A 23,811-nucleotide genomic window follows, 5' to 3' on the forward strand; every position below is an offset into this window, starting at 1 on the left:
GGGATTACAGGCAGGTGTCACCATACCTGGCAAACCTGAGTGATTTAGTAAGTCTCTGTTTGAGAATAGAATAGGACAGAATAAAATAGAGTTGTGGCTCAGTGGAGAATAGAACACTATCCTGGCATGTGTGAGGAACCCTGTATTCAATTCCTAGTACTTCAGGGGGAAAAAAAGTTCTTCAAGGATTGATTGATGAGGTTGATTGCCTTATCTTAAACCTTTCTTGTCATCTGTAAGTTGTACTCATGGTGGTCACGTTATTTTGGTTTACATTTTGGGGGATCAAGAAATGAGATTTTCACCAGGTATGTTGGTACATGCCTGTAATCCCAGTACTTTGGAGGCTGAGACAGGAGGATCGCAGGTTCAAGGACAGTGTCAGCAGTGAAGCGAGACTCTCAGCAACCTAGTAAGACCCTGTTTCAAAACAAAAACAGAAAAGGGCTGGGACATTTGGGAGGCTGAGACCAGAGGATCGCGGTTCGCGGACAGCCTCAGCTACTTAGTGAGGCCCTCTGCAACTCAGTGAGACCCAGTTTCAAAATAAAGAATAAAAAATAGGGCATGGGGTGTAGCTTGGAGATCAAATGCCTCTGGGTTCCATCGCCAGACCTGTAAAAAGAAAGGCTGGGGGAGTAGTTCAGAGGTAGAACCTAAACCCAGTACCCAGGACCACTAAAGTAAGAAAGAAATGGTCTTTTTTTTTTTTTTTTTGTGGTATTGGGGATGGAATTCAGGGGCATTCTACCTCTGGGGCTTCCTCTGAGCTAGCCTATTTTTTATTCTTTATTTTTGAAACAGGGTCTCACCGAATTGCAAAGGCTAAGTAGCTGAGGCTGCCTGTGAACTGCAATCCTCCTGTCTCAGCCTCCCAAATGCTGGGATTACTAGTGTCCGCTACCACGCCTGGCAAGAAATGGAATTTCTAAACTAGGTATGGTACAGTGGTGGTTGCCTGTCATCTTAGCTATTTGGGAGTTGGAAGCAGGAGGATCACTTGAACACAGGAGCTTGAGAACAGCCTGGACAATATAGCAAGACCAAAAAAGAAGGAAGGACCCAGGGCCATCATGCATGGTGACGCAGGCTTGGAGTCCCAGTACTTGGGAGGCTGATATAGGATCGTGGGTTCGTGGGCAGCCTAAGCTACTTAGTGAGACCTTGTTTCAAAATAAAGAATATAAAAAAAATAGGGCTGGGGTATACCTTGGAGGCAGGGAAAAGGGAAAAAAAAAAAAAAAAAAGGAAGAATCCAGGGAAGGAGGGAAAGAAAAAATGGGATTTCTTTGGTACCAAGGTTTTCGGAAGCACTTACTGTTGTTCTTGAGTTCTGGTTTTATCTTTGGCCCTCTACCTTAATGTTTTAGGGTAATTCACTTCCCTAGATTTAGCATTGTCTGTGCACTGAAGATTACTTACAAACTATAGTAGGGGGATAGCTATATATTTTTTGAGTGTTTTTAAGTATTTTGTGACCTGGAGGGTGGCTAATTTCTCATGTAGTATAGATGGATGGGTGCTAGGGGCTGAATCTAAGGACATTCTACCTCTGAGCTACTTGCCCAGCTTTATTTTACTACTTTTTTGTGTGTGTGGTACTAGAGATTGAACCCAGGGACATTCTATCTCTGCGCTATATCCCTAGCCTTATTATTATTATTGTTATTATTGTTATTTGTGGTACTGGGGATGGAACCCAGGGGACTTCTATCTTTGGGCTGTACTTCCAGATCAATTTTATATTTTATTTGGAAACAGTCTCACCTAGTTGCTGAGAGCCTCACTAAGTAGCAGAGGCTGGCTTCGAACCTACAGGATCCTCCTGTCTCAGCCTCCCAAGTACTGGGATTATAAGCATGCATCACCATGCCTGGCTTATTATTTTATTTTATTATTATTATTATTATTTTTTTTTTTTTGTGGTACTGGGGGTGGAACCCAGGGGTTTTCTACCTCCGGGCTACACTCCCAGACCTATTTTCTATTTTATTTGGAAACAGGGTCTCACTAAGTTGCTGAGAGCCTCTCTAAGTAGCTGAGGCTGGCTTTGAACCTGTGCCATTCTCCTGTCTCGGCCTCCCAAGGGCAGGGATTACAAGCGTGCGCCACCATGCCCGGCTTATTATTTGTTTTGAAACAGGGTCTCACTAAATTACGGAGGGGCTCACTAATTAGCTGAGGCTGTCCTTGAACCTGCAATCCTCTTGTCTCAGCTGTAAGTAGGGTGTAGTGGTATGTGGCTGTAGTTCCAGCTACTTGGGAGGCTGAGGTAGGACAATCTTTTTTGTTGTTGTTGTTCTTGTTGTTACTGGGGATTGAAACCAGGGGTAGTCTACCTGAGTTATATCTCTAGCCCTGTTTTATTTCTTAGTTTTATTTATTTATTTTGTTTTGTTTTTGCAGTACCAGGAATTGAACCCAAGAGCATGCTACCTGTGAGCCCCCTAGCTCTATTTTTAACTCTTTATTTTAGAACAGGGTCTCACTAAGTAGCTGAGGCTGGCTTTGAACCTTGATCCTCCTGTCTCAGCCTCCCAAGTACTGGGATTATAAGCATGTGCCATCATGCCCAGCTCTTATTTCTTAGTTTGAAAAACATAGTCTCACTAAGTTACTGAGAGCCTTTCTTAGTTGCTGAGGCTGACTTCAAACCTGTGAACACCCTGTCTCAGCCTCACATGTTCTGGGGTTATGGGTGTGTGCCCCATTCTCAGCTGGAGCAATCATTGATCCCAGGAATTAGAGACCAGCCTGGGCTCATGAAAAAAACATGGAGGAAACTTAAATGTGTATTACTAAGTGAAGGAAAACAGTCTGAAAATGCTGTGTAGTATAGGATTTGAACTATAAAGGAAAAACCATGAAGACAGTATAAAGTTCAGCGGTTGCCATAAAATTGAGGGGAGAGAGGGCCGAATGGGCAGAGCACGGAGAATTTACAGAGTAGTTATACTCTTCTGTGTATTACTGAATGGAAGACGCCACTCATGTAGTTCTCAAAACCCATAGACTATGCCAGAGCAAGAGTAAACCCTGTGTAAATTACGGACTCTGGGTGCTAACGATGTGTCACTGTAGGTCCATCTACTGTAGTAAATGTACCACGGTGACTGGGATGGTGTGCGTATGTGGGATCGGGCTTGAGTACATGGAAATTCTCTCTACTCTGCTTAGTTTTGTTTTGAACCTAAAAGTAAAAGTTTGTTCATTTGACAAAAAGATAGGATGGGCTGGGGAATAGCTCAGTGGTATAGTGCATGCCTTACATGCATGAGACCCTGGGTTAGATTCTCAGCACTACCAAAAAAGAAAATGATGGGAAAAAATGAAAAGGAGCCGGGCGTGGTGGCGTACACTTGTAATCATAGTTCTTGGGAGGCTGAGACAGGAGGATCACAGATTTGCAGCCAGCCTCAGATACTTAGGTTCTCTGTAACTTAGTGAGGCCCTGTTTCAAAATAAAGAATAAAGCCGGGCGTGGTGGCACACGCTTGTAATCCCTGCACTTGGGAGGCTGAGACAGGAGGATCGCACAGGTTCGAAGCCAGCCTCAGCTACTTAGTGAGGCTCTTAGCAAACTTAGTGAGACCCTGTTTCCAAATAAAATATAAAATGGGTCTGGGAGTATAGCCCGGAGGTAGAAAGCCTCTGGGTTCCACACCCAGTACCACCAAAACAAAACAAACAAAAAATAAATAAAGAATAAAAAACCGGGGGCAGGGAATTGGGTGGGAATTGGGGAAGGGCTAATTGGGTGATAAGTGCATGTATGCCTTTACCATTTTGTACTCTATTAAGATGTATGATTACAATGCACCAATCCAAAAATAAATAAATCGGGCTGGGGGTATAGTTTGGAGGTGGAATGCCCCTGGGTTCCATCCCCAGTATGGCAAAAAAAAAAAAAAGAAAGAAAGGAAAGAAAGAAAGAAAACAAAGAATGCATAATATGGGAAAGAGACCCTATGTTGCCCATAAGACCTAATATATTTATTATCTGGCCTTTTACAGAGAAAGCACACCAAGCCCTGGGCTGTACGTTGGCAGATCTAGGAGATGAGGTGCTTAGTCTCTGGTGCCAGGCCTACTCCTTCAGTGCTCCATGTCTTTAATGGTAAAGTTCTTGTGAATTTCTCTTTTGTTTACAGGTATATGAGTGACCTAAAGCTACAAATAAAGACGGAGAGAAAGCAGTGCCAACTGGGAACAGGGCAAGGATGCCAATCCCTCCTCCTCCACCTCCTCCCGGTCCTCCTCCACCTCCTACTTTTAACCAGGTTGGTAGTCCTTCTACCAGTCCATCACCAAACTTTTGATTAAACTGATCAGTGGCCCTTACATACTGATTTCTTTTTACATGTTTTGGTTAAAATTTCTAGATTTTTGAGCTGGGTGTGGTGGCATACGCTTGTAATCCCTGTGGTTGGGAGGCTGAGACAGGAGAATTGCACAGGTTCAAATCCAGCCACAGCTACTGAGTGAGGCGCTCAGCAAGTTAGTGAGATCTTGTTTCCAAATAAAATATAAAAATAGGTCTGGGAGTATAGCCCAGAGGTAGAAAACTCCTGGGATTTACCCCCAGTACCACCAAAAAAAAAAACCAAAAAAAATTCCAGATTTTCTTATTCATATCACAGTTATTCTGAGCCTGCTCCTTAATTGTGTGTGTGTGTGTGTGTGTTTGTTCAATCCCAAATACGATAAAAAAAGAAAATGTTAAACTATTAACCTTTGTTAGCATTGTATGTTTTATATATTTGTCAGAAAATTAGAAAATATAAACATAAGCCGGGTGTGGTGGCGCACGCTTGTAATCCGCGCGCTTGGGAGGCGGAGACAGGAGGATCGTGCAGGTTCGAAGCCAGCCGCGCTGGCGTAAGAGACCCTGTTTCCAAAAAAAAAAAAAAAAAATAGGTCCGGGAGTGTAGCCCGGATGTAGAAGGGCTTCCAGGAACCCCAGTACCACCAAAAAAAAAAAAAAAAAAGAAAAGAAAATATAAACATAAAAAAATATATACATTGCCGGGCGTGGTGGCGCACGCTTGTAATCCCCACGCTTGGGAGGCAGAGAGAGGAGGATCGCGCAGGTTCGAAGCCAGCCGCGCATGCTGGCTTAGAAGACCCTGTTTCCAAATAAAAATGTAAAAATAGGTCTGGGAGTGTAGCCCGGAGGTAGAAGGGTTCCATCCCCAGTATCACCAAAAAAAAAGAAAAAAAAAAAAAAAGAGCTGGAAGGTATAGATTTGTTGTAGAATACCACTGAATTCAGTCCTTAGTACCATAAAAAATTAGTAAATAATATCAACCTTTAAGTTGAGTGTGATGGCACACATATTTAATCCCAGTACCTGGGAGGCTGAGACGGGAAATTTGCAGGTTCAAGGATAGTCTCAGCAGGTAGTGAGACTCTCATCAACCTAGAGAGAGACCCTGTTTCCAAGTAAAAATAAAATAGGTATGATAGTGTAGTTTGGAGGTAGAATGCACCAGGGTCCATCTCCCAGTATCAAAAATAAATAAATAAATCAGTAGTATTACAGTGTAGTCGGGTGTGGTGGCACATGCTTGTAATCCCAGCATTTGGGAGGCTGGGACAGGAGGATCGCTGTTCAGGGGCAGCCTCAGTTACTTAGTGAGGCCCTTTGCAACTCAGTGAGACTTGTTTCAAAGTAAAGAATAAAAACATAGGTCTGGGGGTGTAGCTCGGAGGTAGAATGCCCCTGGGTTCCATTCCCAGTACCGCAAAAAAAAAAAAAAAAAAAAAAAGTAGTAGTATTGCAGTGTATGATATGTCCTTCTAGAAAATTTCTGTACCTTTTTCCCTTCTGAAATATATACTATTTATTGAGCTCTTACTATACTAGGCACTGTGCTAAGGTCTTTAAAGGTGTTAAATAATGCTGGGCATGGTGGCCTGTGCCCATAATCCCAGTAGGAGGCTAAAACAGGAGGATTATAGATTTGAAGCCAGCCTCAGCAACTTGGTGAGGCTGTCAGCAACTTAGGGAGACCCTGTTTCCAAATAAAAAAATAAGTTTGAGTTGTAGTTTGAAGGTAGAATTCCCATGGTTTCAAGCTGCGCATGGTGGCCTGTGCTTGTAATCCCAGTACTTGGGAGGCTTAGACAGGAGGATCATAGGTTCCTGGCCAGCCTCAGCTACCTGGTGAGGCTCTCTACAACTTAGTGAGATTCTGTTTGAAAATAAAGAAGGAGGAATAGGGCTCTGGGTATAGCTCAGAGGTAGAATGCCCCTGTGGTTTCAATTCCCAGTACCACACATCTTTTTTTTTTTTTTTTTTTTTTTTTGGTACTAGGGGTGGAACCCAGAGGCTTTCTACCTCCGGGCTACACTCCCAGGCCTATTTTATATTTTATTTGGAAACAGGGTCTCACTAAATAGCCGAGGCTGGCTTCGAACCTGTGTGATCCTCCTGTCTCAGCCTCCCAAGCACAGGGATTACAAGCATGCGCCACCACGCCAGGCTAGTACCACACATCTTTGATCTACTCTATAACATTGTTTAGAGTATAAAGTGAAGTAACAGATATAACAGAGTATGTTACTTGAAATAAAACATGAGCAGGCCAGGCATGGTGCCTCACACTTGTAATCCCACCATTCAGGAGGTGGAGACTGGAGGATTGCAGTTCGCTGACAGCCTCAGCTACTTAGCAAGGCCCTTCAAAACTCTGTGAGACCCTGTTTAAAAAAATAAAAAGACTGCCGGGTGTGGTGACGCACGCTTGTAATCCCAACATTTGGGAGGCTGAGACAGGAGGATCTCAGTTCATGGATAGCCTCAGCTACTTAGTGAGGCTCTTTGTAACTCAGTGAGACCTTGTTTCAAAATAAAGAATAAAAAATAGGGCTGGGGTGGGGGTGTTGCTCGGAGGTAGAATGCCCCTGGGTTCCATCTCCAGTACCTTAAAAAAAAAAAAAAGAAAGAAAGAAAGTACTAAGCCTGGCATGGTGGCACATGCTTGTAATCCCAGCATTTGAGAGGCTGATACTGGAGGACCGAGGATCGCGGTTCGCAGACAGCCTCAGCTACTTAGTGGAGCCCTCTGCAACTTAGTGAGACCCTGTTTCAAAATAAAGAATAAAAAATAGGGTAGGGGGTGTAGCTCGGAGGTCAACTGCCTCTGGGTTCCATCCCCACTACTGCAAAAAAAAAAAAAAAAAAAAAACATGAACAACAGATATAACAGAGTATGTTACTTGAAATAAAACAGTCATTGTTGGGGTTGAAGCCTTTTTTTTTTTTTTTTTTTTTTTTTTTTACCATTTACTAGTTGCATGACCTTAGGAAGCTATTCAGCTTCTGGTCCACACTTTCCAAATGAAGATAATGATGGTAATACTATTGTCATAGGAATAGTTCAAGATTTAAGAGGTGATATAAATAATAGGCTTAGCACAATGCCTGAGACATAGCAGTGTCTCAATAAATATTTTCCTTGATGATGGTGGTATGTATAAAGTGACTAACACATGAAGCTTAGCGTGTAGACACTCAGTATTGTGCATGCCTGTCAGAAACTAAGGAATAGGATGATCTCTACCCTTCCCAGAAGTTAAAACAGGAGAATGATGGTACACAGTGATAAGGCTCGTTTGCTCATATATCTGTGGGATTACATGGGCATCGTATAGAATCCAGTTTGGTTTAAGTTATTTATCCTGATCTCATGATGAAGGGAACTCTTTAGGGTAAACTTTCATTTCTCTCTTCTTCCAGGCAAACACAGAACCGCCCAAGCTGAGTAGAGATGAGCAGCGGGGACGAGGTGCCCTCTTACAGGACATTTGCAAAGGGACCAAGCTGAAGAAGGTGACCAACATTAATGATCGCAGTGCTCCGGTTCTTGAGAGTGAGTCTAAACCTCTTTCCCTAGTTTAGGAATCCCGGAATTGATTTAGAGACTTCGATGGGCTGTCATTTTTTACATTGTTGAGTCCTGAGTCCTGGGATGTCCTGTCTTTTAGATCCTTATTTTAATACCTTGGTCTTTTTTTTCCCTTACCCTTGCAAAGTATTCTTTTTGTGTGTGTGTGTGGTACTAGGGATGGACCCAGAGGCAGTCTACTTCTGAGCTACATCCCCAGCCCTGTTTTTCATTCTTTTTTTTTTTTTTTTTTTTTCTGATACTGGGAATGGAACCCATGGGCATTCTACCTCCGAGCTACACCAGCCCTATTTTTTATTCTTTATTCTGAAACAGGGTCTCACTGAGTTGTAAAGGGCTTTACTAAGTAGCTGAGGCTGGTTGCAAACTGTGATCCTTCTGTCTCAGCTTCCCAAATGCTGGGATTACAAGTGTGCACCACCATGCCTGGCTTTATTTTTTATTTTGAAATAGGGTCTCACTGAGTTGCAAAGGGCCTCACTAAGTAGTAGCTCAGGCTGTCCATGAACAGTGACCCTCTTGTCTCAACCTCCCAATTTTATTCTTTATTTCTTTTCTTTTCCTTTCTTTTTTTTTCAGTACTGGGAATGGAACCCAGGGGAATTCTACCTTTGAGCTACATCCTCTCACCCTATTTTTTATTTTTTATTTTGAAACAGGGTCTCACTGAGTTGCAGAGGGGCCCTCACTAAGTAGCTGAGGCTGGCTATGAATTGGAATTCTCCTGTCTCAGCCTCCTAAATGCTTGGATTACAAGTGTGTGCCACCACGCCCAGCTTTTATTCTTTTTTTTTTTTATTTTTTTGCGGGTCTGGGGATGGAATGCAGTGGCATTCAACCTCTGAGCTACACCCCCTGCCCTATTTTTTATTCTTTTTTTTTTTTTTTTTTTTGTGGTACTGGGGTTCCTGGAAACCCTTCTACCTCCGGGCTGTACTCCCAGACCTATCTTTATATTTTTATTTGGAAACAGGGTCTCCTAAGCCAGCATGGCTGGCTTCGAACCTGCGCAATCCTCCTGTCTCTGCCTCCCAAGCGTGGGGATTACAAGCGTGCACCATCACGCCCAGCTTTTCTTTCTTTCTTTCTTTCTTTCTTTCTTTCTTTCTTTCTTTCTTTCTTTCTTTCTTTCTTTCTTTCTTTCTTTCTTGGGTGGTACTGGGGGTGGAACCCAGAGGCTTTCTACCTCCGGGCTATACTCCCAGACCTATTTTATATTTTATTTGGAAACAGGGTCTCAGTAAGTTTGCTGAGAGCCTCACTAAGTAGCTGAGGCTGGCTTCGAACCTGCATGATCCTCCTGTCTCAGCCTCCCAAGCGTGGGGATTACAAGCGTGCGCCACCATGCCTGGCTTTTATTCTTTATTTTGAAACTGGGTCTCAATGAGTTACAGAGGGCCTCACTAAGCTGAGGCTGTCTGGGAACCTCCATCCTCCAGTCTCAGCCTCCTGAATGCTGAGATTACAAACGTGCGCCACCATGCCTGGCTTTTATTCTTTATTTTGAAACTGGGTCTCAATGAGTTACAGAGGGCCTCACTAAGCTGAGGCTGTCTGGGAACCTCCATCCTCCAGTCTCAGCCTCCTGAATGCTGAGATTACAAACGTGCGCCACCATGCCTGGCTTTTATTCTTTATTTTGAAACAGGGTCTTACTAAATTGCAGAGGGCCTCACTAACTTGCTAAGGCTGACCACAAACCTTTGATCCTCTTATCTCAGTCTCCCAAGTACTGAGATTACAAGTGTGTGCCACCATGCCCAGAAGTATTCTTCGTGTTAAGACTCCCTACCTCCTCCTGTGCTTGTTGAGACACATCCTTGGTTGGTATCTGAAGAGACCACCATGTTTCTAGAACTCTCTTGACTGAAATCAAGGGTGGCTTTATAATTGCTGCAAGCATCCATTTCTGTAGTGCTTTAGAGAGTTTGCTCAGACCTGTGTCCCTGAGCCATTATCTTCTGGGAGTTTGAGAGGAGAGCCTTGAGGACTCTACTAAACATTTCTTTGTCCCAGTTGTTATCCCTTTGCCCTAATAAGGGAAGATTGGCTCCTTGTTCCTCTAGTTCTTTCTCTTTTATCACTGTGACGTTTCATTCCTGTTTGAGGCTGTGGAGCAGAGAAGCCTAGTCTTGTCTTTTTTTTTTTTTTCTTTTTTTTTTTTTTTTTAGTGGAAAGGGAAAAGCAAAATTGGTGTGTTTGCAAATTGAAGTCCAGTTATAGGAAGGGGTTTCTCTTCAGGATTGAGTTGGTTGTCAGCCAGAGCCTATGAAGTGAAACCTGATGGTATATTTTCCAGAGCCCAGGGGAAGCAGTGGTGGTTATGGCCCAGGAGCTGCTGCCCTACAGCCCAAGGGAGGGCTCTTCCAAGGAGGAGTGCCGAAGCTCCGACCTGTGGCAGCCAAGGACGTTTCAGGTATCTGATAAATACTTTCTTAGTCTGTGTCTAAAGTGCATTAAGTTCTAACTTGTCCCAGGTCAGCCATCTGGATTTGAGGTCTATGGTAGAGGTGGGAGGAAGGAGGAATAGGAATAGGACCAGAGGAGGAGTTAGGAGTAGAATAATGCAAAAGCTGAGGAACTAAATAAAAATGGATTTAACTTATATAAAGAAAATGTGGTATATATGTAAAATAGAATTCTTATTTAGCCTTTAAACATGGATAAAAACCTAGAAGGCATTATGTTAAAGTGAAATAAGCAAGACACAGAAAGGCCAATATATTACCTCTCATATATTTGGGATCTAAAACAGCTGAATGTAAGCCGGGCATGGTGGCGCACGCTTGTAATCCCAGCGCTTGGGAGGCAGAGACAGGAGGATCGCACAGGTTCGAAGCCAGCCTCAGCTACTTAGTGAGGCTCTCAGCAACTTGGTGAGACCCTGTTTCCAAATAAAATTTAAAATAGATCTGGGAGTATAGCCCGGAGGTAGAAAGCCTCTGGCTTCCACTAGTACCACCAAAAAAAAAAAAAAAAAGTGCTCATCAACAGTATTTGTTAATGGGTCCTGAGCCTGAAGCCAGATTAAAACCCAGAGTACTAAGCTTGGGCATGGTGGTGCACACTTGTAATTCCAGCATTTGGGAGGCCTGAGACAGGAGGATCATGGTTCGCAGCCAGCCTCAGCTACTTAGTAAGACCCTTTGCAATTCAGTGAGACCCTGTTTCAAAATAAAGAATAAAAAATAGGACTGGAGGTATAGTTCATAGGTAGAATGCCCCTGGGTTCCATCCCTAGTACTGAAAACAAAACAAAAACCAAAAAAACAGAGTAAGGCTGGGGATTCAGCTCAGCAGTAGAGTAAGTGCTTTGCATGCTCAAGGTTCAGTCTCTAGCACCCAAGACAAACACCAGAATCACACAGGTACTTTCTCTGTTGCTGTGCTGATTGTCCTAAGGAGCTGGATCAAGTGGAGATACCAACTAATAAATCCCTAGTTCTGTTGACCCAGTGTTGTTTGGTGTTTTTATAGAGAACCTAGCTGGTAAGCCATCCCTGCAAGTCCCCAGTTCTCGAGCTGCTGCCCCCAGGCCTCCAGTGTCTACAGCCAGCGGGCGTCCTCAAGACGATACAGACAGCAGTCGAGCCTCCCTCCCAGAACTGCCCCGGATGCAGAGACCCTCTTTACCGGACCTGTCTCGGCCCAATAGCACCAGCACTACCGGCATGAAGCACAGCTCCTCTGCCCCTCCCCCGCCACCACCAGGGCGGCGTGCCAACGCACCCCCTACGCCTCTGCCTATGCACAGCAACAAAGCCCCTGCCTACAACAGAGAGAAACCCCTGCCACCAACGCCTGGACAGAGGCTCCACCCTGGTCGAGAGGGACCTCCTGCTCCACCCCCAGTCAAGCCACCTCCTTCTCCTGTGAATATCAGAACAGGACCAAGTGGCCAGTCTCTGGCTCCTCCTCCGCCGCCTTATCGCCAGCCTCCTGGGGTTCCCAATGGACCCTCTAGTCCCACTAATGAATCAGCCCCTGAGCTGCCACAGAGACACAATTCTTTGCATAGGAAGACACCGGGGCCTGTCAGAGGCCTAGCACCTCCTCCACCCACCTCATCCTCCCCCTCTTTACTGAGTAATAGGCCACCTCCCCCAGCTCGAGAGCCTCCCAGTAGGGGAGCAGGTAAGTGTTTGGAAGCACCTTTTTCTCCTGAGTTTATTTTTCTCTTCACTTTTTTCTTCAGTGTCCCTTCAGTGGTTGGAAAGAATAAGAATTCATGTATTTATTTATCTGGTTTATTGAGAGCCTTTTCCTGTGTTAAACTCTGCTGCTAGGGATATAGCAGAAAACAGAAAAATTAAAAAATTCTTGTTCTGAAGCTGGGCATGGTGATGCACACTGGAATCCCAATACATGGGAGGCTGAGATAGGAGGACCACAGGTTCAAGGGCAGCCTCAGCAACTTAGTGAGACTCTCGCAACCTAGCAAGACCCTATTTCAAAACAAAAAATAAAAAGAGCGGGGGATGATATAGCTTAGAGATAAAATGCTTCCTCAGGACCACAAAAATAAATAAGTAAAAATTCTTGTTCTGGGCAAACTAGTAAAATATATAAATACATTGGCTATAGTATGCTTCGGAGAAATCCAAAGCAGAGAAAAAGAGGTACTGGGGTGGGGGTGGGTTGATGATGCTGTGAGTTGGGGGTGTGGGTAGAGCCAGGACTTGTTGATACTGTGACAGTTTGGCAAAGACCTGAAGAAAGGGATGAGTAAGCTAAGGAGTCATCTGGAAGTCTAGCTGTGCCAGGAGTGGGACGTCAAACTCAAAGTCATGAGTCATTGCGATAGGACAAGAATGAGTGAGGGCACGCGGGCAGGAGTGGCGGTGAGGAGGGTCGATTTCCCTGGGAGGACATCGTAGGGCTTTGTAAAGACTGTGGGCTGAACTCCATATGAAATGGGAAGCTGCTGGGGGATTTGGGGCAGAAAAGTAATATGACTTGATTTACCTTTTAACAAGAGTGCTAGCTTCTGTGTTGAGAACAGACTGAGGAGGGGACAAAGGTGGCAGAAGGAGAACATGCAGAAGGCTGTTGCAATAAGCTGGCAGATAGGTAAGGTGACAGCAAGTTTGAGGGAAGATTACTGTTCAGTTTTGGACATGTTAGTTTGAGATGCTTCAAAGACATTCAAGATGAGATGAGTGGTGATTGGCCATCTGACTAAAATTCAGAGAAGAGGTCTGGGCTACAGAGGTTAATTTATTTTTATTTTTATTTTTTTTATTTTGTGGTGCTGAGGATGGAACCGAGAGGCTTTCTACCTTTGAGCTACACTCCCAGACCCGTTTTCTATTTTATTTGGAAACAGCCTCTCACTAAGTTGCTGAGAGCCTCACTAAATAGCTGAGGCTGGCTTCAAACCTGCGCGATCCTCCTGTCAGCCTCCCAAGTGCTGGGATTACAAGCGTGTGCCACCACGCCCAGCTACAGAGGTTAATTTGGATGGTGTCAGAAACCACATGCTGCTGGGCATGGTGGTGCATGCTTGTGATCCCAATACTTGGGAGGCTCAGACAGGAGGGTCACAGGTTTGAGGCCAGCCTCAGCAACTTAGCAAGACTCTCTGCAACTTAGTGAGACCCTGTTTCTATACAAAATAGGGCTGGTGGTATATAGCTCAGACAGACTGCCCCTAGGTTCAATCCCTAGAATCCCCCCACCCCCCCCCCAAAAAAAAAAAAAGAACATAATGCAGGAATGGATCCCAGCTACCAGGATGCTCAGGTAGGAGGATTGCTTCAGCCCAGGAGTTTGAGCCCATTCAGGGCAACATAGTGAGGACTACCCCCCACCCCCCAAAAAAGGCATAGAAGTGGAGATAGCAACATAGACATCTTTTAAGGAGTTTTCTATAAGGGCTGGTGTGTGCCCATGCTTGTGAAGATGAAAACAGGGCTGTGGGTTAGAGGGTTGGGTTTTTCAGGTAGATCTATTTGTATGCTGATAGAATGAAAGGCATGAAGCCAATAGAGAGGGAACAAACACCTGAGCAGTGTCTTTGAGGAGGTGAGAGGAGAAAGAACCAGATCTGTGGGTAAGCACTTGGACTGGGTAGGGGTAGTTCTTCCATAGTAATCAGAAGAGAAGGCCGAGCATATAGGCATAGAAACAGGTGGGTAAGTGGTGCAGTGGTTGGACCATTGGAAAAGTTTCTCATTTGGTCACTGTTTTCACAGTGAAATAGAAAGCAAAAATGCCAACTGTGAATTGGGAGACGACAGTTTGAGGAGAGAGGGGAAAAGCATGAGATGGTCATCTGGAGCTTGGGAGAGTTGAATGGACCAGGGAAATGTGCTGGGATAGCCAGCCACATGAAAGGCTGGCCTGAGCTTAGGTCTGTATGTTTTAAGCAAGGGTAATTAGCATGGTATGTGTTCAGCTGTGCTTTTGCAGATGGGGAATAAGGGCAGAGTGGTATTTATCCAGCATTGGCATCTTTTAGGCATGTGTGACTATAAGGGAGAATGGGGCAGAGGAGTAAAGGGTGTATATAAGGGACTAATTGTTATAATGGACCATAGAGCCTAAGCTGGGAAGAAGAAAGTAAGGAACCCTAGCAAGGGTAGAAGAGATTGTGTTATCTTTTTATGAAATAGCATGACTGGCCGGGTGTGGCGGTACACGCTTTAATCTCAATACTTGGGAGTCTAAGATAGGAGGATCGCAGGTTTGTGGCCAGCCTCAGCAACTTAGTGAGGTCCTCTGCAACTTAGACCCTGTTTCAAAATCTTAAAAATAAGACTGGGGGTATAGCTTGGAGGTAGAATATTCCTGAGTTCAATCCCCTGTACCACCACAAGAAGAAAAAAAAGAAAAAGAGAAAAAGAAATAGCATGACTGAAGCAGGATATGGTGGTGCATTCCTGTGATCCTAGCACTTGGGAGGTTGAGAGAGGGGAATTGCAGGTTTGATGCCATATTCAACAATTTAGCGAAATCCTCAGTAACTTAGCAAGATTCTGTTTCAAAATAAAAAGTAAAAAGAAGAACTGGGTGTGGTGGCACACGCTTGCAATCCCAGCATTTGGGAGGCTGAGCCCGGAGGATCACGGTTCATGGACAGCCTCATTTACTTAGTGAGGCACTCCGTAACTTAGTGAGACCCTGTTTCAAAATAAAGAATAAAAAAATAGGGCCAGGGGTATAGCTCGGAGGTCAAATGCCCCTGGGTTCCATCCCCAGACACGCCTTCCCCCCCCAAAAAAAAGTAAAAAGAACAGGAATACCTTGTACTACAAAAAAAACAAAACCTAACATGACTGAAACATTGTATATGTGGTAGTAGGGATCAAATTCAGAAGTGTTCTACCTCTGAGCTGTATCTCCAGCCCATTTTATTTCTCATTTTGAAACAGTCTCCCTAAATACTGAGGCTGGCCTCTGAATCTTTGATCTTCTGTTTTAGCCTTCCAAGTCCTGGAATAACAGGTGTGCACCACCACGCCAGGCTACATGACTGAAATTTAAGAGTTAGGGTGACCATGACAGCTCTCTAGGGCCTGACTGGCCCCAGGAAAATTGGCTCTCATATCCTTGTAAGTGACTTATTTTAAACTTAATCTTTATAGTGTAGAACATTGGTTTCTAAGAAGTGAAGTTGTCAGGAGTGGTAGCTTGAACCTGTCGTCCTTGCTCCTTGGGAAGCTGAGGCCGGAGGGTTGCTTGAGCTCAGAATTCGAAACTAGCCTGAGCAACATAATTGAGACCCTTTCCCAAATAAGCTATTTCTTCAAGAAGCATGTATTTAGAAGCCCCTTACTTCCAAGTATGGTGACATATACCTGTACTCCTAATATTTGGAAGGCTGAGACAGGAGGATCACAGGCTCTAGGACAGCCTCAGCAAGTAGTGAGACTCTTACCAACCTAGAGACTCTGTTTCAAAAAGGGGGCTTAAGGTATAGCTTAGAGGTAGAATGCCCCTAGATTCCGTTGTCAGTAGCCAGGTACTTTTTTTTTTTTTTTTTTTTTTGCCAGTACTGGGGATGGAACTCAGAGGCATTCTACTTCTGAGCTCCACCTTCATCACTATTTGTGTGTGTGTGTGTGTGTGTGTGTGTGTGTGTGTGTGTGTGTGTGTGTGGTATTGGGAGTGGAACCTAGGGGCTTTCTACCTCCAGGCTATACTCCCAGACCTATTTTATATTTTATTTGGAAACAGGGTCTCACTAAGTTTCTGAGAGCCTCACTAAGTAGCCGAGGCTGGCTTTGAACCTGTGCAATCCTCCTGTCTCAGCCTCCCAAGTGCGGGAATTATAAGTGTCCGCCACCACACCCGGCTCAGCCCTATATTTATTTTTTTTATTTTGAAACAGGGTCTGAGTTGCAGACGGCTTAATTAAGTAGTAGCTGAGGCTGTCCATGTACCATGATCCTCCTGTCTCAGCCTCCCAAATGCTGGGGTTACAAGCATGCACCACCACACCTAGCTAGCCAGGTATATTTATTTTCTTTCCTTTCTTCCCCCCTACTCCCACCTTGGCATTTGGGATCAAACCCAGGGACATCTACCTCCAAGCTGTATCTCCAGCCTTTTATTTTTTAGTTTGAAATAGGGCTTCACTAAGTTGTTGAGACTGGCCTGAAACCTGCAATCCTCCTATCTCAGCCTCTCAAGTACTACGATTACAGGTGTGTCTAACCATGCCTGGTACCTGGTACATTCTTTTCTTTTCTTTTCTTTTCTTTTCTTTTTTTTTTTTGTGGGTCTGGAGATAGAACCCAGGGGCATTTGACCTCCAAGCTATATCCTCTGCCCTAATTTTTATTCTTTATTTTTAAACAGGGTCTCACTAAGTTGCAGAGAGCCTCACTAAGTAGCTGAGGCTGTCCGTGAACGGCGATCCTCCTGTCTCAGCCTCCCGAATGCTGGGATTACAACCTGGTACATTCTTAACCTCCTATTTCCCTGGCTTTAGCATCAGGCTAGAGTTCTGAGGTTGCCCTTGATTCTATAAGGTTCTGATTTATTTTTTTCCCTACTATTAGGGATTGAACCCTTGAGTATTCTACCACTGAAGCTACATTTCTAGCCCTTTATATTTTATTTTGTTACATGGTCTTACTGAATTTCTGAAGCTGACTTTGAACTTGAAATTCCCCTGCCTCAGCTTTCTGAGTAGCTGGGTTTCCATGTGTGTGCTACCATGTCTAGTTCTAACTTAGGAATATTTATTTATTTATTTATTTATTTATTTTGTGGTAGATGCATGTTTATAATCTCAGTACTTTGGAGATGGAGATAGAAGGATCATAGGTTCATGGCCGGCCTTAGCCATTTAGTGAAAACCTGTTTCCAAATAAAAAACAAAAGAGAGCTGGGGGTATAGCTCGGAGTTCCTTGGGTTCAATCCCCAGTACCAAAGAACAAAGAGAGAATTGATACCATTATGCTTTCCACAAGATTATTAGCTTTTATTATAAAAGGCTATCTACTACTGAAGGTACCAATTTTTTTGTAAAAAAAAAAAAATTGTCTTTTAGGGCTCTTGGGTTTCTACTCTGTCACTTGAAAGTCTTAAAGCTGGGGATAGCAGAAACTGGTTGGGATGCCTCTCTGAAGGAGGGAACTGGAGGCGCCAAGCAAGGCCTTGTCTTGCTCTCTTGTCCAGTCCAGGTTGGACTCCTCACGGTCCCCTGCCCAGCAGTTAACTGATATCCCTGTGAGCCTAGCTAACACTGGCCACTTTACTTACCTGGGCTCACCTTAGAAACACATAAACATGTTCAGAGCCCTGAGAAATCTAGGTTTTCGGGTTCTTTTGTTTGTTTTTGCGGTTCTGGGTATGGAACCCAGGGGCATTCTTCCTTGGAGCTACACACCCAGCCCCATTTTTTATTCTTTATTTTGAAACAGGATCTCACAGAGTTGCAAAGGGCCTCATTAAGTAGTAGCTGAGGCTGGCCACGAACCGCTATCTTTTGTCTCAGCCTCCCAAATGCTGGGATTACAAGCATGTGCTACCATGCCTAGCTTAGGAAATATTTTGAGGGTGTCCTGAAAGAACTTTGATTTTGGCAGATTTGGAATGAAAACATGGTTTAGAGATCTGCTAGGAAGGATTAGGAGGTATCTCTATAATTATTGCATTTAGTGGCCATTGTAAGTACATTAAACAGACCTTGAAAAGAGCAATGGTGAATCGACATTCTGAGTGGGTCTTATGGGAAGCAAACACTACCATTTATTGAATCTGTTGTGTTAGACTAAGTATGCATGTGTCTATACATCATCCTGTTATAGTGTTACATGTTTAACTATGATCACTCTAGAAATTCTAATTAATTCAGAAAGAATAATAATTATATGTATGTAACGTTTATTTATTGAAGATGGTTTATATACCAAAAACTTACTTCCAACCCACTGATTTATAAATGTAGTTAGGGTATAAGATACATTATAATGCTTGAGGTAGTTATGAAGTTAGTGCAAAGGGCATGTGTGGGTGCTGGTGGTGTAGCCTAGTTTGGGCAAGGCCCTGAGTTCAGTCCCTAGCACAACACACACACACACACACACACACACACACACACACACACACACACACAGTAAATGAAGAACAGATCTGTGCTGAGTCTGTTTTTATTAGATCTGTGATCTTAGACAAGAGCAGCCTCAGCTACTACTTAGGCCCTTTGCAACTCAGTGAGACCCTGTTTCAAAATAAAGAATAAAAAATAGGAGCCAGGTATGGTGACACACGCTTTTAATCCCAGCATTTGGAAGGCTGAGACAGGAGGATTGTGGTTTGTGGACAGCCTCAGCTACTTCTACTTTGTGAGGCCCTTTGCAACTAACTCAGTGAGACCCTGTTTCAAAATAAAAACTGAAACATAGGGCTGGAGGCATAGCTTGAAGTAGAATGCCCCTGGGTTCTATCAAAGACTCTCTGACTAGAGCAGAGTGCTTAGGGAAAGCCTTGATAAGATAGGACTTGAGGCTTCAAGGACAGGTAGGATTTGGCAGTAAGGTAAATGGGTCTTCAGAGTATTATGGGGGACAAGAACAAAATAGAGGTAATTGATTTTATTCAGCAAACATACCTTGAGTACCTACCATGTGCTGTGCATTTAGCCAAAGGAAAGATTTGCTCAAACATTAAAGAATACACAGGAGCTGGGCATGGTGACCCACGCTTGTAATCCCAGCAATTGGGAGTCTGAGACAGGAGGATTGCGGTTCAAGGACAGTCTCAGCCATTTAGTGAGGCCCTTTGCAACTCAGACCTTGTTTCAAAATAAAGAATTAAAAATAGGGCCGGGGTGTAGCTTGGAGGTAGAATGCCCCTGAGTTCCATCCCCAGTACCAAAAAAAAAAAAAAAAAAAAAAATAGAGTTGGGGATGTAGCTCAGGTGGCAGAATGCCCCTGGGTTCAATTCCCAGTTCTGCAAAAATTAAAAAAAATAAAGATACAGTATACCGAGGAAGAAGCATATTTAATGAATAGGTACAATACAGTGTAGAGTAGTACTGCATAGAGGGTAACTGACCCAGCTTAGGACTAAGGAAGGAAGAAGAGAAGGTGAGATCAGGCTGAATAGTGTGGTAGGTTACTAGTAAGCAGAGGATTTGAGACTCTGTCTGGTAGGTAATGCGAAAGCCTTTGGAAAGATGTAAGCAAGTATTTTAGGGACATGTGTGAGATGGTGTTTGCAGAATGAATCGGAAGGGTAAATCGAGATTGGACGTGAGTTGGAAGGCTTTTGTAGAACAGACTAAATATGAAAAGATCTGAATTAGAATTGTGGAGGAAGGCATGGAAAAACAGGAGAAATGTCATCAAAAATAGGGTTCTTGACTGACTTGTAAGAAATGAAAAAAGTATATATATTTATTTTATACCTTGGTATTTGGGAAAATGTGGATGCTGTTCAAGAAATAAACTTGAAGGGGAAGGTAAACATGATGTTTAACGTGTCACCCAGAGTCTTGGCGAGCCTGGTCATTTGGGGAAGCACCAGTCCGCTCTTTTAGTCCATGTGTCTCAAACTGCTCTTCCCTCACCGGCGCCACACCCCAGCCTAACTGCTTTGGATTTTAATTGCAGCTCCTCCGCCTCCACCACCCATGATCCGAAATGGTGCCAGGGACGCGCCCCCTCCCCCACCACCATACCGAATGCATGGGTCCGAACCCCTGAGCAGAGGAAAGCCCCCTCCTCCACCCTCGAGGACGCCCGCTGGGCCACCCCCCCCTCCTCCCCCTCCTCTGAGGAATGGCCACCGAGATTCCATCACCACCGTCCGGTCTTTCTTGGGTAAGTAGCTGGCTGCTTTGTCTCACGGTTCCTCTGGTGATTTCATGGACTCCAGTGCCTTAGCTGCCAGATGCCCAGTATGCAGTAGGAATGGCCACACAGAATATTTTGTTCACAGCAGTTCTTCTTATAATTTTTACCCTAAGACTTCTGCGCCCCATCCATTGACATCCCTTTCCTTATGGGAATTCTAGGCATAGTTTCTTTGGAATAGACTGAAATAAAATCAGTAGGTATAGTGCTAACTCTAAATGATCCCTCAAGAAGCCAGGTGTGGTGGCACACACTTGTGATCTCAGTACCTGGGCTGTGATAGGAGGATCCCAGGTTTAAGACCAGCCTCAGCAACTTAGTGAGATCCTGTTTCAAAATAAAAAATAAAATAGGGCTGGGAGTGTAGTTCAGAGGTAGGATGCCTCTTGGTTCTAACTCCAGTACCAAAAAAAAAAAAGAAAAGAAAAAAGTCCTCAAGGATTGTTGTTCATGATTAGTTTTTACATCGGACATTATCTTCTTTAGGATTATTCAAACAGGAATTATTTATCCTAGGAGGAGCTCCTTTCTGGTTTTTGTTTTTTGTTTTTTCGATACTGGGGATTGAACCCAGGGGCATTCTACCTCAAAGATCCACCCCCAGCTCTGTTATTTTTTATTTTTATTTTTATTTTCGTTTTATTTATTTATTTATTTGTTTGTTTGTTTGTTTGTTTGTTTATGGTAGTGGGGATGAAACCCCGGAGAATCCTACCTCCAAACTACACCCCTGGGCCTATTTTTTATACTTTATTTTGAAAGTCTTTGCTAAGTTGCGGAGGGCCTCATTAAGTAGCTGGGGCTAGTGGTGAATCTGTGATCCTCCTGTCTTAGCCTCCCAAGTACTGGAATTACAAGTGTGTGCCACTACACCTGGCTCTTCTTTCTGGTTTTAAAAAACTAAACTGGCGCCAGGCGTGGTGGCTCACGCTTGTAATCCCCGCGCTTGGGAGGCTGAGACAGGAGGATCGCACAGGTTCGAAGCCAGCCTTAGCTACTTAGTGAGGCTCTCAGCAACTTACTGAGACCCTGTTTCAAATAAAATATAAAATAGGTTTGGGAGTATAGCCCGGAGGTAGAAAGCCTCTGGGTTCCACTCCCAGTGCCATTAAAAAAAAACAAAAACAAAAACAAAAAAACACTAAACTGGCCTGGTATTGTTCCACATACCTGTATCCCAGTTCTTGGGAGGCTGAGACAGGAGGATCACAGGTTTGGAGGCCAGCCTCAGAAACTTATTGAAGCACTCCAAATTTAGTGAAACACTGTTTCAAAACAAAAATGAAATAGAACTGAGGGCAGCTGGGAGTGGTGATGCATGCTTGATTAAATCCCAGTACTTGAGAGGCTGAGATAGGAGGATCACAGGTTTGCGGCCAACCTCAGCTACTTAGTGAGACCCTGTTTCAAAATAAAGAATAAGAAAGAAATAGAATTGAGGGTCTAGCTTAGAGGTAGTAACACCCCTGGGTTCAATCCCTAGTCCAAAAAAATTTTTAAAGCAGGCAGTTGGGCATGGTGGTGTATGCCTGTAATCCTGGTTTTTGGGAGGCTGAGACAGGAGGATCACAGGTTTGGGTCCAGCCTTAGCAACTAATGAAACCCTGTTTCAAAATAAAAATTAAGATGGGCTGGGGTGTGGTTCAGAGGTAGAATATCCCTGGGTTCAATCCCCACTACCAAAAATATTCCTCAGAATGAAACAGTCAGGGCTTGGGATGTAGCTCAGTAGAGTACTGAGATTCAATCCCAGCACTGAAGTTTAATCCCAGTCAAATATATTCCCATGTGAGGTTTGTGAAGAAAAACCAACCAAATGCCACACCACACAACTTTGATCTAGTAAGCTGAGAGCACTGCCTGACCAGCTGTGCTGTTTGGAGGAGTTTACTCATTCTCTTGGCCTCACTTTCATTATCGAAGTTGACTAGATCAGAAGCAAATCAGTGCAACTTTTCCAGGTTTAGAAATGTTGAAACTGGGCTTGTTGGCCCACGCTTGGAATCTGAGACAGGAGGATCGCAGTTCACAGGCAGCCTCAGCTTTCTAGTGAGGCCCTTTGCAACTCATTGAGACCCTGTTTCAAAAACAAAAGAATAAAAAAATAGGGCTGAGGGGCTGGGCATGGTGGCGCACGCTTATAATCCTAGCATTCAGGGGGCGGAGACCAGAGGATCGCAGTTCGTGGACAGCCTCAGCTACTTAATGAGGCCCTTCACAGCTCAGTGAGACCCTGTTTTAAAAAAATATAAAAACTAAAATATAGGATCGGGGGTGTAGCTTGGTGGTAAAATGCCACTGAGATCCATCCCCAGTACTGGGGGAAAAAAAAAAATAGAGCTAAGGGTATGGCTTGGAGGTAGAATCCCCTGGGTTCCATCCCCAGTAACACACACACAAAAAGAAAACAAAAGAAATGTTAGGACACTTGCTTAGAGATTCTGATTTTTTTTAACACCTAGGATGGATATGTAAGTAAGGGTTGTCCAGGGATCCTCTGTGGAAGACCCCTGAAATTGAGCTTCAAGGTCCCTTGTAGCTAACACTCTAAATGACTTCCCACCCGCCCTCCACTCCCCATGTTCCCATCTGTTCCTATTAGATGTACCAGGGTTTTGTTTTGAACATACATCATTCTGCAGAAACTTTTGGAATGGGGTTTAGCTGTACCTACAAGAAATGAGCCTTTTTGTGAAGGGACCAAAGAAAGTAGGAGTGGGGGCCAGGAGATGACCTCAGCCATGTGAGCGTAACCTAGGCTGAAAGGGGACTAGATGGCCAAATCTCTCATTAACTGGAGACAAATATGCCCATGTGAGGTTAATTGCTACCAATCTGTAGATTCGGTTCAGTTAGTATCCCATGTAGGCAGTCTCTAAAATGGCCATATTATTGGAACACAGAACTCTGCTTCTTTCTGTTTCCATGCAAACAGATGAGCTCTTTCTGTTACATGCCTGATTTTTGGTGGAAAGGTTTAAAGAGCCATCTCAAATACTCACTCCTGAAGATAAAGATTGAGCATTTCCTTTATGCTTAGGAGGCACCTTGGGTGGTGCCATTAGTATCCTTAGGAAGCTTGGTTAGGTGGGTGAGGCAGCCCTCCATACACTAGAGACCAGTAAGGGGAGAGTCAAAAGAGGTCAGAGGTCTGTGGGAACACAGAGATGGGTGATATGAATTAATAGTCTATTCTTTTTACAGATGATTTTGAGTCAAAGTATTCTTTCCACCCAGTAGAAGACTTTCCTGCTCCAGAAGAATATAAACATTTTCAGAGAATATATCCCAGCAAAACAAACCGAGGTGAGAGGAATAGTAAAGAAAATTTTTCTTAAATTGCATAGGATATAGCAGGTCAAAGTCTGCTTTTCCTCATCTTCGTTTTCCTTAACACAATAACACTAATGCCCAGATTTTAAAAGTTTGATTAAAGAGCCTGTCTCATTTCAGGAATGTTCAAGGCATTCAGGGTGTGGCGTGTGACTTGTATAAATATACTTTTTTTTCCAGCTGCCCGTGGAGCCCCACCTCTGCCACCCGTTCTCAGGTGAAGCCTGGCTTGGTCCTGTTCCTCAGGAAAAGGATG

At 44.0% G+C, this 23,811-nt stretch overlaps 1 protein-coding gene across 1 annotated transcript; it reads left to right on the plus strand.

The window, feature by feature from the left end:
- Positions 1–4,220: 4,220 nt before the first annotated feature.
- On the plus strand, positions 4,221–23,776 carry WIPF2 (WAS/WASL interacting protein family member 2; the record flags this gene model as incomplete). Its single annotated transcript, XM_080712403.1, has 7 exons — positions 4,221–4,280; positions 7,744–7,876; positions 10,212–10,328; positions 11,390–12,046; positions 19,980–20,189; positions 23,427–23,528; positions 23,736–23,776. 7 exons carry the CDS (start codon positions 4,221–4,223, stop codon positions 23,774–23,776), a joined length of 1,320 nt encoding a protein of 439 aa, XP_080568529.1.
- Between the last annotated feature and the right edge of the window lie 35 nt (positions 23,777–23,811).

Source organism: Muscardinus avellanarius, assembly GCF_963383645.1.
Source record: "Muscardinus avellanarius genome assembly, chromosome: 16".
In the NCBI taxonomy this organism is placed as follows: domain Eukaryota; kingdom Metazoa; phylum Chordata; class Mammalia; order Rodentia; family Gliridae; genus Muscardinus; species Muscardinus avellanarius.